The 18,171-nt window shown below is 29.6% G+C and overlaps 1 protein-coding gene across 18 annotated transcripts in view; it reads right to left on the bottom strand.

Annotated features, from left to right (window-relative positions):
• The window catches only part of LOC142318445 (sodium-independent sulfate anion transporter), a 161,333-nt gene that overhangs the window by 55,926 nt on the left and 87,236 nt on the right, over window positions 1-18,171 (bottom strand). For 16 of the 18 annotated variants that reach the window (XM_075355092.1, XM_075355034.1, XM_075355076.1 and 13 more), the window contains 4 exons: window positions 14,795-14,982; window positions 12,345-12,540; window positions 5,756-5,976; window positions 4,680-4,845 (listed from right to left, as the gene is read on the bottom strand). In XM_075355092.1, coding sequence (XP_075211207.1) covers window positions 4,680-4,845; window positions 5,756-5,976; window positions 12,345-12,540; window positions 14,795-14,982 — 771 coding nt within the window. The remainder of the gene's footprint in view (window positions 1-4,679; window positions 4,846-5,755; window positions 5,977-12,344; window positions 12,541-14,794; window positions 14,983-18,171) is intronic. The other 2 variants (XM_075355099.1, XM_075355096.1) reach the window with 1 other exon arrangement.

The following is an 18,171-nucleotide window of genomic DNA, read 5'->3' as shown; positions in this document are numbered from 1 at the left end:
TAACTAAACTGTACACCAATATTTTCAATAATAATTTCATTTTAGAGTCTAGATCTGTGTTTGATTCTAGTAAACTTCTTCTTTTATGAAAGCTCTCCTTATATGAACCAATCTAGTTTTGATGTCTTATCACTTTTATCTATTAATTGTAATTTTACAACCAAAATATAATGTATTCTGTTCTCCTATCTTCTCCTTCAATTTCTGATTTGCCTCTTCAATGTGCAAGTTAAAAAGCAACAGGAGAAGATGGCATTTTTGTCTTGTTCTTTTCAAAATCAAAGCTAGTCTTCTTCCCTTTTTATAACTACAACTTCATTTTTGCAACTATAAACAACTGCTTCCTCTTCTCTTCTCTTCCTGAGTTTAAATCCAAATTTTCTTACTTTTATTCTACATGATCAAATGCTTTCTCTATATAAAGTTCAATTTAATTGGCTTTATCCTTTTTCCCCTGCCTTCCAAAGTTAATGAGGGCCAGAATGATCAGTCTTGTTCTCATGCTCCTTCTGGAACTTAACAGGATTTCATCTACTACAACAAATTCTAAATACTGATAAATTGTCCTACATGTTATGTTTTTCTGACATTTCTCATCATTTGCTTTGAAATTAAGGTACGTTATGATCTCATAAATTATATATATTCAGTTCGGCTGTAAAGCTTATTCATTCCTATTTCTCTCACATAGTATGCTAATTCTGATGACATAACACCAATTTCTTTCTTATCTCTGTAAAAAAAGTTTTCCACTCACAGATCTGATATATTTCAGCCTCATTTTTAGAAAATTTTTATACACCTGTGAAAATTTTCACAGGAAAGGCATTTTCATCTGCCTTTCCTGTGATCATATTTTTCTCAATACATCTGTTTTTCAACCAGTATTCATTTGATGCTCTATATTTTCTATTAATTTCATTTCTTTTATGTTGATACAATTTTCTGCAATCAAGATCTTTTGTCCTTTAATACTTGTGTTCATTACTTTCGGTATTATTGTGTTCATGCGTGCATGTGTGTACATACACACAATAATATATAAATTCAAATATATATAATTCAACTCAATCTACCAAAGTACAGATATAAGACAACTCTTACCTTATTTGTATATTATAATTTTTCACCACAGTACTTTCATGGAATCCTGCATCATCAGTCGTGTGATTTTTATAAAATTACACATTAAACAATTAAAAGATTAAAATTCTGATCATATGCAAGAGTATATGATGAAGCAAACATTTAAACATGTATGTGGGTGGCTCGGCATATACTGCAGTTCTGAACTTTGTTTCTGTCATTTATGATCTGGTTATAAACAATGAACCACATAATAAACTAGATACTAAAACAACCACATAATAAAATAATTAAAAAAACAATAAAATTACGGATTTATAAAATTTAAGTGGGGTTTATTAAATAAAGTGTAATGATTGTGAGGATATTTATATAGATGAAACCAATAGATCGTTTAAAGCCAGATTTTATGAACATTTTAGGCATTATTAAAATAAAAAATGGGTTTCTCTAATCTTGCAGATAACCTTATAAACAATAAACATTCTATTACTGATGTTAATAATAATTTAGAGATAAATAGAAATTTAGATATTTTGGAAAGATATTATATATATAAACATAAACAAAGATTCAACTTTATCAATTTACAGACAGATTTTGAAGGAGACACACTCATAAAAACTGCAATAGATACAGCACTTTCATAGATATTTCATAAGATATTTATTTAAATAGTTCAGTACTGCAGTATATGGCTGGCCACATACATGTTTAAATGTTTGTTTTTACTTTGTTTTTAATATATTTTATTTAATGACTTCATATACTCTTGTATATAATTAGTGTTTTAATCTTTTAATCGTTTAATATGCAATTTTATAAATATCACACAACTGATGATGTGGGATTCCACAAAAAGTACTTTCATGAAAAATTACAAATATAAAAATAAAGTAAGAGTTGTCTTATCTCTAATTGGGTGGATTGAGTTGAATTACATTTGAATTTATATTATCAGTGCAAAGATGATATGGGTCTTGAAAGAATTGATTTTAGAAAAATAAATATATATATATATATATATATATGATATCTTCCTGCATCTTCTAGTCTCACCCATAAGTATCATCTTCTTGTACAAAATTTAAGTTGATTATCATCATAGCCCAACAATGAAAATGTTTAAAACTCAAAAATAGCTTTTTCTTATGTATTTCCATCTGCTGAATTCAAAATCACTATAAAAATGACCAATTACCTCTTCCTTTGGAGACACAATGACATGTCATTTTTCACCCAATCTACATTTTTAGTTTGGAGGTAATTTTGTTTTTGGAGTTGTTATATCTGTTAAATGACAAAACAACGCTCTCCAGCTGTTTGTGGGTTATAAACATTATTATTACTGTTGCTTTGACTGTGAGTTTCATATTGTTTATTTTGTAATTAGAGCAGAATTTCTGGTTTTCAAGTGCTTTTAAAGTTAAAAATTTCTTAAATCAAAATGCCATGAAAATGTGTAAAATCAGTGAATAATTTTTATTACATTTGTGGTGAAATAACATTTTCATCATAGAAACGCTATCGGATGCCTCTTGTGAAAACTACATATCAGCATTATTTCGGTATGAAGGTAAGGGACCAGGATAAGCCATGGGCTCCACATACATGTTGCAACTCTTGTTCAGTTACACTAAGATAATGGCTGAAAAATAAAAAATTATCTATGGCTTTTGCTGCGCCTATGGTTTGGTGGAGCCTACAAACCATATAGATAACTGCTATTTCTGTTTGGAGTATTGTAAATACTGTATTGTAAAGGCATGATTGTCAATGAAGAGAAGAATAACAGTCGTACACCCTAATCTTCCATCTGCTATTCGACCTATTCCACATTCAGAAAGTTTACCAGTTCTTACTTCACCCCAAAATTAAGTGCTTGAAATAGAAAATGAAGACAGTGTAGAAGAAGAACACAAGTCTTCCACATCCCATGACTCTCATTTTGATGAAAAAGATGATAAACCGCATAGACTTAAACAAGCAAAATTGAGTGATCTCATTTGAGACCTTGATTTGTCGAAGGAGAAAGCAGAACTTCTAGGGTCCAGACTACAGCAATGGAATTTTCTCCAATGTTATATCAGGGTGTCACAGTACCTAAATCATCATAGGGATCAGATTTTTTTTTTTTTGAGAAGAAAAACAATCTTGTTGTTTGCTGCAACGTTAATGGCTTGATAAAATGTTGATTTTGAATCATGATCCACAGACTCCTCCAAGCTTAGTTTGAAAGCTGTATTTTACTTCACAACAACCATTTTCCTTCTATTCCTGTTGGTCATGCTGTTCACATGGATAATTATGCAAACATGGCAATCCTCCTAGATTCAATCAAATATGCTGAACACAAGTGGAAAATCTGTGGCGATCTAAGTCATCTCAGTCCTCTTAGGAATGCAATTGGGGTACACTAAATATTGCTACTTTTTATGTATGTAGGACAGTAGGGATAGGAAATCACATTATATTCAAGCAGACTAGCCTAGTGAGAAAAATGTTGTTGTCGAGTTTCTCATGGACCCAAAAGATGTTCTTCTCCCACCCCTTCATATAAAACTGGGTTTGATGAAAAATGTTGTCAAAAAGTATGAACCAAGAAGGACAGGCCTTGAAGTACTTAGAGGCAAATTTTCTACATTCAGTGATGCAAAAGTTAAAGAAGGTATTTTTGTTGGGTCACAAATTTGACAACTTGTAAAAGATTCTGCATTTGACTGAATTTTTAGGGTTCATGGATTTTTAGGCAGCAAAAGAGATGAAAACTAGTCAGTTGGCGACAGTACTTCTGCAAAAATACCATCAACTCGGATGCAACATGTTCCTTAAAATCCATTTTCTCACTCACACCTGGACGTTTTCCCTCCTAGTAGTGGAGTTGTCAATGATGAACGTGGAGAAAGATTCCATCAGGGTATTTCTGTAATGGAACAGAAATATCAGGGCCACTGGAATGAAGCAATGCTTGCGGAATACTGCTGGATCATCACAAGGTAGGTCGTCTTCCCCTACAGGGATCAGGATATATTTCTTCAAAGACTTATTAACATATTAACAGATTTTCTCTCTCACTCTCTCTCTCTCTCTCTCTCTCTCTCTCTCTCTCTCTCTCATATTCATATATATATATATATGAGTAATTATTTTTCAGTTAATTTATTCACTAAAAAGCTACTATTTGCAAAGATAAAAAATGTTTTACAGCAATTTTATTTTTTAAAGTAATTTACCCTTTTAAGGCATTTTAACATATCAAACATACATACATATATATATTTTATTTGAGAACCAATTTTCAAACTATTTTCAATGAATGAGTTTTTTATTTGAATTATTATTATCACTTTAAGTACTAAATACCAAATTTTCTTTTCAGAACCTTTGAGATTTTATAAAAATATGAAGCAAAGTGTTCAAAATGCTTAAATAAATACTGCCAACATTTATATTACTAAAATCAAGATAATTTAGATGATATAACAACACAGAATGAAATTTACTGGATAGAATTGACACAAGGTGATTCTAGGCTGTTACATCAGACAACATTTTCCATAAAACATAAATTAGTCCCATGTTGAGCTTCTCACCTGTAAGCACAAAGGGTGTACTTCCATTTTTATCAAAGATGTAAGCCAAAGATGAACAAAATACAACTATAAGTGCATTTCTTGAAGTAGAAAGAAGCCAAGCTGATTTATTAATGATCTCTTCTTTATTTTTTTCAGAAAGTGTAACTTTAAAATCCTTCAGCTTCTGGAATAATAAACCAATAACGAATCTTTTAAAGATAATCCCTTTTCATAAAAACTTACATCACACAGCAAATAAAAAAACTTCAAAATAAAAAATTTACAAACATCACAACTGAGACAAAGAATAAAAACTAACAGTACAATTAACTAATGCCACTTAATCATATAGCTAACCACTTAATAATCACTTAACTTTCCCTGTAAAGTGTCATGAACTGTACTATTATACTCTTAGTCTTTTCAATTTCAATATCCTGGATAGTAAATAATGCTGAGAGTCTTCTGTTAGGAATTCTAGATTAACCAATTTGGAGTTTTTCATTACTACTCACAAGTAAATTCTACAAATCAGTCAAGAGAGTTAGCAGAATAATGACATGTAAAATCATAGTCAAATGTGATTTTAAAATTTTACAGAGTGAATACCTTTTCATCAAATTACAAAATATAATGTGTGACTGGAAAAATAAATAAGATTTTTATTTTTTTTCAAAACTGTACTTCTTTTAAATATCATTTTACATAAATAAAATGAACTCAATTAATATAGCATTGAATATTTTGTGAATTTAATATTTATGTGAAAAGAATAAAATTATTTAATAACTGTATAATTAATACGTATCATATAATCTTATGTTATAATTTATAAGTAACTAAAAATGAATATTTCAAATATACAAACGTACACAAATGTGAAATGCTCTAATGTATTTATTTAGGAAAAAAAATAGTTAATGAAATAGGATTTGAGAACTTAGGTTAGCAGTGAATGGATAGAAAGAATAGGTAGGTAGTACAGAAAAGTTAATATGGACAGAAAGAAAACACAACAAGCAATCAAAATAAATAAAAAAAAATAGAAACATCTTATTTCTAATGTATAATTAATGCTCCATTAAAATACTTACTCTTAAAATCAACAGAACAACAATGCAAGTAAATCCCAAAAAGGAGTCAGTAAACTTAGCATTATGAACATTAGCAGCAACTTTCTTTAAAGTATCCATAAAACCTGATGATGAGAATGATAGTCCTAGAAGACCCTTTAACTGTGATACTGCAATAATAACAGACGTAGCTGATGTAAAACCAACAGTAACAGGAATAGAAATGAAGTCAATCAAAACGCCTAAAAAAAAAAATCATACACCATTCATTCAAATAGGTAAGTGGAATTATCCTCACTCAATAAAATGAAAGATGATTTATATCATCTCTAATAATTATGTATATAAATATTTAGGTAAGACGCTCTGAATAGATTGTTTCTTTTATGAGCAAGACAATTTAAAATAAATAATACAGTTTCAGAATTTGAAAAAAGTGTAAACATAAATAAGACAATACACCAAAATTACAAATTAAAATATAATTATTCTAAAAGCTTATAAGATTTTAATAAATAACAAAAACAACTTCAAAATCATGCAAAAAGAAGAAGTTACAATATTCAATCTTTTTTAAATTGATAACTTAATTAAATCAATTTTAAAACCAGCAACTTACTGACCCTAGATTTACTGACCCTACATATATATATATATTTATATATATAATATATATATATATGTATATAAATAACTTGATCCACCAAGTACAAAATAAAATTAAATTAGATAGGATGATATATCATTATAAAAACACACAAGAGTACTTTCATGATTTTCTCTCATCTTCAGTTAATCCAATCTTTTAATTGTTCATGGTAATTAAAAGATTGGATTAATTGTTCACGACAGTTAAAAGATTGAATCAACTGAAGATGCAACAAAATCATGAAAGTAGTCGTGTATATATAATTATACAAGGTAAGGGTTATCCTACCTAATTTAATTTTATTCTGTACTAGTAGTACAGAGGAATATGAGTCTTAAAATTGACTTTAAAAAAAAATATATATATATATAGATATACACTAGCTCACCATCACAGCTTTGCCTGCGCTATATGGTTACTTGCATTTCCTGTAGTGGTCAATCTTTTTATTTTATGGTTCTTCGTCAAATAACCAGAGGCAGGTGCAGCCAGGCACATATAGTAATAGTGGTAGTGGCCACTACCTACCTTCACACCCCTTAAAAAACCCAATAATGATTTTTAAATATTTATCTGAAGAGTATTTGCAAGCCCAAATCTACTGAATATCTTGTTTAATATAGTCAGGATTGGGAAAATTTATAATCATTGTTCAAAAATTTTTTTACCTTTCTTCACCCTATTTCAAGGTTAAATTTAAAAAATATAGAAATTGGTTTATTAACATGAAGATTTCACTCACCAAAAATCAGTTTGATTTTTTCATTTGTTACAGAGAAATTAAAAATATAACAGGGTTTAAAAAATCAAAAATCAATCTTGAAACTCAAAAAATCTAGAAATGGGTTTTTAGATGTTCATAATCAATCAGTTCAAACCCAACTCACACAGTGATAGACAGTCACAGTTCACTATTCATTAATTCAGTTCGTTGTTTGTGTTTCAACCAGCAAATTTCTACTACTACAAATATTTATGTTTTATTTTGTTTTTTCAAGGTGAAATGCATCCAAAAACCTTCTCAGTTATGCCGAGAAACAAGGGTAAAAATTTGGCTGCGTTAGATCAAGTAGTTTTTTTGTTTATCCCAAACAAAATAATACCCCCCTTCGTCTTTATACAATAGTATAATTTTAGCATGGTATGTATGGATATGCATGGTATGTATGGATTTTAGCATAATATGGATTTTTCATGGTATGTTTTAATATTTGGAAGTTTATTTTTAATTTTAGTTTTTTTTTTTTAATAAGGGTAGGGTAAAAAACATCACCCCTCAAGTAAAGAAAAATGTAAAAACAATAAAGGATATGCAAAAAACTTGCACCTTGATAAGAATAAGAAAAGGAAGGCAAGGATTTGCAGCAATTAAGCTTCTACTCTCCTGCTCCTAAGGTTTCCAGAATGCAGTATATAATGCACATACTTTACCTCATGTCTTTCAATTAATATTCATTAAGTTTCATGTAAAGATAGTTTGAGTATTAAAATAAATTATATACCATTACACTACATCACTCCAATAGCATAACCACAATTATCTAATTTTTTGTTATAAAATATTCCACTGATCATGTTATTGCAAACATACTTAATACAAACCAGCCACAGGAACTTCCTTTTAAAGGAAGAATGTATGCATTTGATAAAAGAATTTGAAAATTCAAGCAAGTGTTATATTTACATAATATTCACTTCTTATTTACAGGAGAACAATTTTTTTTTTACAAGTATTGACACTTCCTTTAAGAATAAAAACAAGAAAAAGCTATGAAAACTGGATAAAATCTATTAAAAAGTAGCGATTATAACACTGATCATAATAGAACTTTAATAATAAAGCTGATAATTAACCAAAAAACTCTGAACAACAAATTAATAAGCAATAAATAAAACTTATAAAGGCCTAAATTAAATTATAAGTAAAACTAAACACAATTATAATAGTAAAATAGACAGTACTAACTTATAAAAAAGCATTAAAATATTATTAAAAAAATTGCTATCAAAATAAAAAAAACCATAAAAAACTAAATAGAATTATTATAATTATATCAGTAGCAATATGTTTTATATACACCAAGTGTGGGAGAATAAAATGAGGTAAAAGTTTTCAAGGGTATAACAGACAGAATTTTTTTAAAAATATTTCTAAGAACTTAAGCACAACATTTTTAATAAAAATATAATAACTCAAATCACATAGAAAAATGTTGACAACATTTGGAAAAATAGTTTAACCATCAATTTTATAAATTACTCAAACTGAATTCGTACATTACAAACCTGAAAAATTACTTAAAAAGTAGTATAATTAATAAACATAAAAAAATGGCATTTTACTCAAAAATATGTATATTTAATTCATCTCTTACTAAAATTTATTATACAAATAATGATACATAAATTACATAAGACTAGAGTGTGTCACCATACCCTTAAAGTTAATAAAAATTATGTGTTAGGATATGTGTTTAGAACATAAGGTATTTTCATTGGGGTCAGTTATCAGAATGTGTGTATCATCACACACACTGAGTAAAAAATGGTTGTGCTAAAATGGCTGATACGAGTAGTTTACAGCATTTAGTGGTTAGAGGCTAGTGTACGGATTCATGAACGACAACATGTTGAATTAAAGAATGAAGCTAATTAGTGATATTGTTTCACCAATGCTTTAATAAGCGCCACTATGAAAAGCAACAATGTTGCTTGAGAAAAATGTGCGTTTGAATTAGGCATTGTTAAAAATAGGCCATGGAGTGGGTGAGAGTTAATGCAGTTAGAAACATGTACTGCTGTTGCAGGTTCCATTGAACAATCCCAGTGAAATCAACTCGTAAACTGTTAACTGAACTTTGTATACCGTAGAGGACAATACAAGACCAAATGAAAAAGGAGTTGACAGTTAGGCCATTTCGTCTGATGTTCATCAATGAACTGTCAGATGCAGACATGGAATATCATGCTGCATCCTGCCAGGCTTTATTAGAAAAATTTGCCATTGCAGTGCACCGTGGAAAGGTGCTTTTTACTAACAAATGTACAATCTATCGCAGTTTGCGTACCAGAAATATGTTATTTTGGGCGAAAGAAAATCCTCCTTACACCCACAGAGTTGGAAAGAAATCAATCACATGTTATGATATGAGCTGGAATGACATAGCTAGTCATTTGTTTGGTCCTTATTTTTTTGACGAACCACTGAACGCACAAACTTATTTAGAGATGTTGGAGTCATGGTTAATACTACAGCTTCAAGAAAAGGATCTCATGGAACTAGTATGGTTGTAGCAGGATAACGCACCTGCACATTTTGCTCTATCAGTCCGCATGTTTCTGAAAGAAAAATTTCCAGGACGTTGGATTGGCCACGGTACTCCAGCATCACCAGCTCTGTTATCATGGCCACCAAAAAGTCCTAATCTCACCAACCAGACAATTTATTATAGGGAATTATCAAGGCACATGTACTTTATTATCAAGGCACATATACCTGCATGTCGCTGCACCACAAATGAAGAACTGTATGATGCTGTGAGGGACGCCTTCCATAACAATATCAGGAATACTCCGTCACATGTCACAGAGAACATCGTGTTGCATAGAATTGTGCGTACACAACATGAGGGTAAACACACAGACCCACTGGACCATTAAAATTAATACTATGTATCAAGTGAGTAAATAAAATAATTCCTTATTACTCAAATTTTTCATTTATAACTCTTTACAAATTTTTAGACTTCCCAGCCATTCTGTACATAAGAAGTAGAATATCTTTAATAATCAGTTTTTATTAAAATGTCTGAAACCATGATTGCTCTTTCTACTCAATATAGATTATCACATCACCCCAAATAACACAAATTCCATGTGCTAGACTGAATTTTCCAATGCAATCTAATGAAATATTATATACATCATAATTATCCAAAGCAGTATTACTAGATGAAGCGAGGTATCTATGCGGTAACCTCGATGTGATCCAAAAACAGACTAGTGCTACCTCTACATGACAACTGTTTTTCGTTGATGATTTCTGTAGCATCATCAGGCCTGATATTTTTCAAACTTATTGAATTTTTAAATAGTTTCTTAAGTCACTCTTGTACTGTTTGAAATCTTTACAATTAAAACAACTCGATAGGCACGAACATGAACTGACATATCTGAATCTCATTGATCTGATGGGAACAATATAATGAAGATCAAGATTATGGTTGGTGTAGTGTTTTTACTCCATTTTCATCCTAAGAGGTCTGAAGTACATCAATAACTAACTGTACGTAAGCTCTTTACTAATTTACTCACAAGACAACTCGAGGAAGTGATGGCAAAAAATAATACATTTACTAGAAGCAAACAACTCTTGTAGCTCTAAACTACCAAGTATAGATTTATGTCACTGAATTTCAACAGCTATAGCATTGCTTATCACCCTTTATTTGATAACTCCTGAACTTCAATTTTAATCACATTGGAATCTGTAAGCAGCCTTGATACCAAAAATCCTAGACTAGGTACATCATTTATCTTATTTCTAACTTTCTCATCAACCAATCTGATCAAGATTTTTTAACACTACTCATTAATGATGGTTTTAAGTACCACCATCACACACAAGACATTTAAACAAAATATTTAATCCCATAAATATTGACAAAATAAATACTACTTTAGTGGAGGACATACAAATAAAAATTATTACACTTGAACAATAAAGGATTGATCAGATGAATACTGCCAGGGACCAGCGGAGAGATAGTAGTTTTTCATGTTTGAGTTCACTGAAGAGTGTGATAAAGTGATAACTGTAGGTGTTTGGTAACAAGTGAAGAGTGTGTCACAAGTATTCCATTTTGGACAGTGGTTGAAAACAAGAAGCTGTTTGGTGAGTTATTTGTGAAAAGGAGTAAAAGTGACAGTATACTAACTATTCATTCATAAAGTGTAAGGTAGTTCTTTTGCAAATAGTAAAAGTAAGTTATTATGAATAAATAATTCATAATAATTAAAAATAAAAGTATCATTTTATATATTTTATGTTTGTATTGTTAGTTATTTTATTTTATACAGTTGGGTGTAATAGATTGTATTTTATAAGACTTTTTACATGTGTAATCTCTCAATATCCTTATCAAACTGTGAACATATGTGACATATAAAGGATTATACCAGCAACTGTCACGAAACAATTAGATTCATCCTGGTGCCCAGAGAACTCTGAGACATGCTTCATGCAGCCATCTCCTACCAGATAATGGTACCACTTTGGAGCAGATTAAATCACACTACAACAACCATAATTTAATCAATTTTTTCTTTGTTGAAAAAATGATCTTATACATTCAATAGTAATTGTGAATAATGTTGTCTATGTATTTATTTTTTGTGTATGTAATGTTGTGTATTGAGTTTACTTCATATTATTCAGTTTTCCATTACTTTGCTTAAAAATTACAAGGAAGCTGTCTACATCCCTGATCCAAAGTTTTGTTTTATGATGCATCATTATTTAGTAAAAAGGACAATTTTTTCCATATATTGTAAAAATATTCTTGACATTATATTTTTAGTTCTTCTATTCTAAAATTGACTTCTTAGTTAGCCATGTTCAAAAATAAAAATTTTATTGCCTACAAAGTTATCTATACATTAACATTACTTCTCCACAAAGACATCACTTCCTGTATTCCAGTTCTATTGTACACTGTGACAACTATTCAAACTTTCTTAAAAGAGTTCCATTACCAGGGTACCAACCAAACTCAAACATTGTTACAGCTGTACTATTATGGGGCTGAACAATAACTGAGCTAATGATATATATTTTTGAAAGAACTTCCATCAAACAATATAAATGTGACAGGTATAAATTAAACATTTCCATACAGATAACTAAAGCACAAAAAATGTTAACTATATCACAAAAAATAAAATAAAATTGCCATAAAATACCTAAATGAAAAATACCCATCAGAACTTGAATACAACCAGTTAAAAAGCACAAAAGAATAGCAAAATCAGCATTCCTTCCCACTATCTGCTGATATGTCATTAGTGCCATTAGAGCTGTGGGACCAATAGTTATATCCTTACAACTGCCTAGGACCATGTAAACAAGGCAGCCCATAAAAGAACTGTAAAGTCCATACTGAAAAAAAAGAAAAAATTACATTTAAATTTTCATAACTAAAAGCAGTACAAAAGTAACAAAAAACTAAGACGACAAACTGACCAACCAGTAGTAAGCAGTAATTGAGTTATCAGACAACCCTCTGGAACATGAACAAACTTTTCCAATATCTATACTCCCACACTCTAAATTCTACAAATCATACTACAAAGTATATTTTCAAGAAAAATCCAAAAATAGTTATATAAATTAAGATGCACATTATTTTGCATGATACTCCCGAATTGCATCAAATTATTTTATATCATAGAAGTTCTTACATATGACTAATTAGGATTTAGAATTAGAGAATGATCACTCATATGATTTGCATTGGGAATTATCGTCTTTCAAAAGAAAATAAAGAAGTAGAACACTCGCTTATGGATCATGAATTACTAGGATTTATGAAGTTGTTTAAAGTATGAAATCGGGCCGGAAAGAGTTCTTGCATTTTCAATCAACATATTTGAGAAAATTTGACAAATTGTTTTATTATATTTGTGTTATTAAGTATATAATAAATGATTTATCTCCAATTACTTCATATTTGTTTTGTATTAAAAAAGTTCTATCATTTAGTTACAATATCAGTAGAGGAATAAAATATTTAATATTTATGAATATTTAATATTCAGTATATAGGAATAAAATATTTAATGTGTATATTGTTAAGTTTGAGAAAATGAAGTAGGAAAACTATATAACAATTATTATGTCGCCTTTCATACTTTTTTGATTTGGACTATGTCTTTTTGAAAAACTATATATAAATAAATTGCTGAATTTTGATTTTTCAATTGACGACAAACTCTTGCTGAAACCTTAACAATTTTATTGTTTTGAGATTTTGGATTAATACTATAAATGGCATGATTATAATAAAAATTGGAACAATTTAAAAACTATCAGCAGTGGATTTAATGCCAAACTTCATCAGTAAAACTAACAAGGCACTGTTAAAAAAGGGTAGAGGAGCTTTTCTCTTTGTGGCTTGGTACAATGAGGACTCCCTGACTATAGAGAGGGGCTTGCTAGCATCATTATGCCTACCAACCATAATGTTTTACACTATTTGGTCTGTCAATGTGTGGGTGAGATCACTAAAGATATGAGGTACAAGATAATTAATTGTAATTTTATTGAAAACCTGAACAAAGAAAATTAATTTAATTTTGTTGAACAAAAGTAAATGCTCGAATGATAAAAGCCATAAAACACCAATATATGACAATATTCACCAGAAAATAAATCGTATACCAGTATGAAAAGCCATAACCTGTTAATAGTAATTCTTTGATAATTATAACAAAAGAGAGAAAAAATGTTAGTAATTTCATTTACTGAACAACCTAATGATAAGTAATTTCTTCTGCAGAATTTTTATCTACATCCTCCCTTTTAACAACAGAAAGAGCAGTCATTGAAACAAATGTGAAAGCCAAAAATGTTGGCATAGTTAAATGCTTTATTTATGAGTAAGACAATAATTTGTAACCGTCATTGACTTGTCCTCAGGGGATGTTCCAAGTAGCAACGACTGCTATGATTATCAGCCATTAATGACCATGGTATTTTCTTCCAGGAAAGGTACTTCCTCTATTGTCAGCTATAGTGGATGATATCTTTATACACTGAGACAAAGGCCATCAGATACAATCTCATATGGATGACCTAATGGAAAGTGTCCTACTTTTGTGGAAGTGTAATACTGGAAAGTAAACCCAGACAAAATTACACCCTTTCAATGGTTTTAATTTTTAAGTTATTGTTCTATCAATTAGGAACATAAGATTATCTTTGGTTAATTATTATTTTAAGAAAAAGATGAGATTTTTCAAGGAATTTCAATGGTTGGAACATAACCTTGACCAGAAACTGACTTTAAATCAGGATATTTTAAAGACATCTAAGCCACTAGAAAACCTTGAAATGTTTAGACAATTTGGAGCTTGAATCCAAGAACGAAAATTAATCCACGAATGAAAGTTTATTTGAAACATACATTTTAAGATACAATACTAAAAAAAAATATATTAGAGCAGTATTTTTTTTTTTTAAATTCCTCAAAGTAAAATGATATTTACTGTTTACCTACAAGAGGTAGTATTTACACACTACCTCTTTCATTATGGAGGTAAATAATAATAATGATATTTATATATCATATATCATACATATTTAACAATAACCATTCATATATTTATAAAATAGAAACAAATGCTCAAATAACCTGAGGAGGTAATCCTGCAAGGGTAGCATATGCCAGGCCTTGAGGTATAACAGTTAAACCAACTGTTATCCCTGCTATTAGATCTGATATTGCTTTTTCTAAATTATACTCTGGTAACCATGATATAATTGGAATGTGTCGGCCAAAAAATCCTTTCTTTTTCTCTTCTGAATCCATTGTTCTAGCAACTGAAAACAAATACATAAATTATCACTTTGAAAACACCAAATATTTAACTGAAACATTTTATTTTATTTTAAATGCTTTAAAACATTCCACTAACCCAAGGTTCAACAAGACTTATTGTAACACAAGTGTGAGAAAAGTTCCAATTCAAACCAATATGGATAAAAAGAAGATAGGGCAGAAAAAGTTAAGATAAAACCAAGGTTAAGTAGTGAGGCAGACAATCTAAAAAAGTGATTCCTAGAAACATGAAGAGAAAGGTGAGAGAGGTTGAAATTTTATAAACTGAAATAATCTTTGTATGACCAGTTTGCACAGAAAAAACTAAAAAAATATTCATGTAATCTAATTTTAAGGAAATGAAAACTAGTAGTTTTCTTCAGACCCAGAAAAGAAATGACCAAAAAATGAATGGTAGATTTATTTAACAATACATTTTAACATGTAAATTTAATCATTGTTTAATTATGGCACCATTAAGAATTACTTATCAAAAAACTAATTTATGAAATATTTATGTGTACAAAAACTTTTCACTATTGATCTGAAGAATATTCATTTAACTTAACATGTCTCATGCCAAAATATTCCATAAAATTTTAGCAAAAAAAAAGTTTTCATGAAGATATTACTTAGGTAGATTCAGTAATAGTAAAAGTAACATTAATAAATACATGTTTTTTTACATCAAATTAAATAACCTAAAATAAGCAATTTTATTAACATATTTACCAGAATAATGACCACAAAATAGCAGGTACTAACTTACAACCAAGTAGTACAATCTGCTTAACTATTACTACCTACTGTTCCAAACCAGCTTAATATTCAGCTTTTACATGACCTATGTTAAACTTCTGCAACTTCAACAAAGAAAATCAATTCACAACATTTTTATCTTAAGACTAAAAAATAAAAACCGATGTGATTATTGCATATACTAAAAAATGTAACAATTATAATTTTTTCATATATTTTCTACAGTACTTGATTAAAGTGCCCTCTACACACTGCTATAGACACATTTATGTTATTTGTTATTAAGTTTATTGTTAATTACACTATGTATAAAATTTGAATGTTGAGGTAATTATCATAAAATGTGTACACACTCATACATGTCCAATAATGAACTAATTTGCAAGGGTGGGTTCTGAGCGTACACTGCTTAAAAGCATGTTTATTTAAAGTCTCAATTTTTATTAAAGACTACCTTTTTAGGTATTATATTCATAGAAGAAATTAAGAAAGTTGTACAAATTCAGTGCCCCAACTACAATTGATACAGATGGTAATTTATAGATCTCCTTCAGACTTTTTTGATTCTTTTTCACGTAATCCTTTTTCACATAAAAAGAATAGAAATTCTTTTTACATTCTTAATAAATTCAATTTCATAGTGTGGTGATGATTTTAATGTTAACTTTCTAGACAGCTTCACTTGTGATGAGTAAACTAAAAACTAAATATTTGAATCTCAGCTAGTTGGCATTACAAGAACCTCAATCATCTATCTGCATAGACAATATTTTTACATATTTTCCTAAATATAATTTTCAATCCCTCTCTGCACATTACAATCTTTCACTCATAGCTGTCAAACTCCAATAGCATCATTTATAAATGAAAACATGTGATTAGACAATGATTACTTTTATTTTTTTAAAACAATGATAGAAAATGATTTAATTAGAAATTTGAGTGCCTTACTGTTATAAAAAAAAATTAGAAAATTAAAAAACTAAGTTTTGATGAAGCATTTAACAATTTTCTTAATGAGTTTCACAAGATTTCTTTCTAGCTTGTCCTGTAGTAAAAAGTATACAGTTAAAACACATGTAATATATGTCTGAAACATATAGAATTATTTGAAAAAAATAAAAATAAATTTATCCTTAAGTTATTCATCATAATTCTAAAAATTATATTACGATAATTATTATCTAGGGGGTGAAGCTGATTGGTCTACATCTTGCCACTGGATAGCTTTATATCATTGCAGTGAACTGAACATCAGCAGTTGCTTTCTTAAGAAAGAACTTTTAAGATATGGAAAAATTTGTCACTTTTAGAAACAATATCAAACAGTTCTTGTCAGAATTTAAGACAAGTTTCATAAAAGAAATGCTCACATTCAGAAAGATTAAAATTAAATATTTGGAATAGCAAAGATGATAAGTGTACAAACCATTAGAAAGTTTTATAATATAGGTAAAAATGTAATCATGAAAAAAGAGGAAAAGGTATATTGACAGGAATCAAATTGTGGCGTAATTCACGATCTAAAGCTAAAGATTTACTTAATGACCTTGAAGGGAAGCAAACACAAAAAAGAGGACAGATAAAAACCATATTTCATTAGGCACAAATTATCAGGGCAGAAGAAACAAAAAACTGAAATCGCCCAAACAGAATAATGGAGGTGTCACTGCTTATGCACTGGAATGCAAGAAGTGTGATGAATAAAATGGTGGAACTGAGGCGTGAGGTTGTGAGGTGTAACAGTAAAATAGGTTTGCATGGAATTACCTTAACCGTAGTAAATGCATACATTCCTTCTCAAAAAATAACAAGAGAAGAACCAAACTGTATTCTACTTAAGACAAACTATTTATGATAGTTGGAGGACTTTAATAGCAGAAAAAGCTCATGGAATGAAGGTTTGGAAAACCACAAAGGACAAATAGTTTCAAATTGATAAACCACAAATGACCTGGTTCTTAAATTCACCATGGGAGCCTACTTACCAATCCCCTTCTTCTGGTACTACAAACGCACTGGATCTTTCACTCATTTCACCAGTTCTTCTGAACTACTTAAAAGAGTTGGTCCATAAAAGACGATTTGTCAAGTGATCATTTACCTGTGTATTGTAAGCTTGGTATTTCTACTATAAACAACCCTAATACAAAACAGAATCTACAGAGTAGATACAGAATAAAAGCTGATTGGAAATTCATCAGAGGGGAACTGCTTTGACTAATGCAGACATGTGCAATACTTTGGAGAGCTTGGAACAGGTAATCATTAATGCAAATAGGAGCATGCCTAGAGTGAAACCCTGTATTGGGTTTAAACTAAATCTCTGGTGGGCACAAGATATTTCAAAATTGGTCAGAGACAGGAAGAAAGCCAGGGAAATTTTGATGAGCAGCTATATGCCAAAAAACTGCACAAAATATAACCTACCA

This window comes from Lycorma delicatula, chromosome 1, assembly GCF_047948215.1.
Source record: "Lycorma delicatula isolate Av1 chromosome 1, ASM4794821v1, whole genome shotgun sequence".
In the NCBI taxonomy this organism is placed as follows: Eukaryota; Metazoa; Arthropoda; class Insecta; order Hemiptera; family Fulgoridae; genus Lycorma; species Lycorma delicatula.
This window is presented reverse-complemented; position numbering and strand designations above follow the sequence as displayed.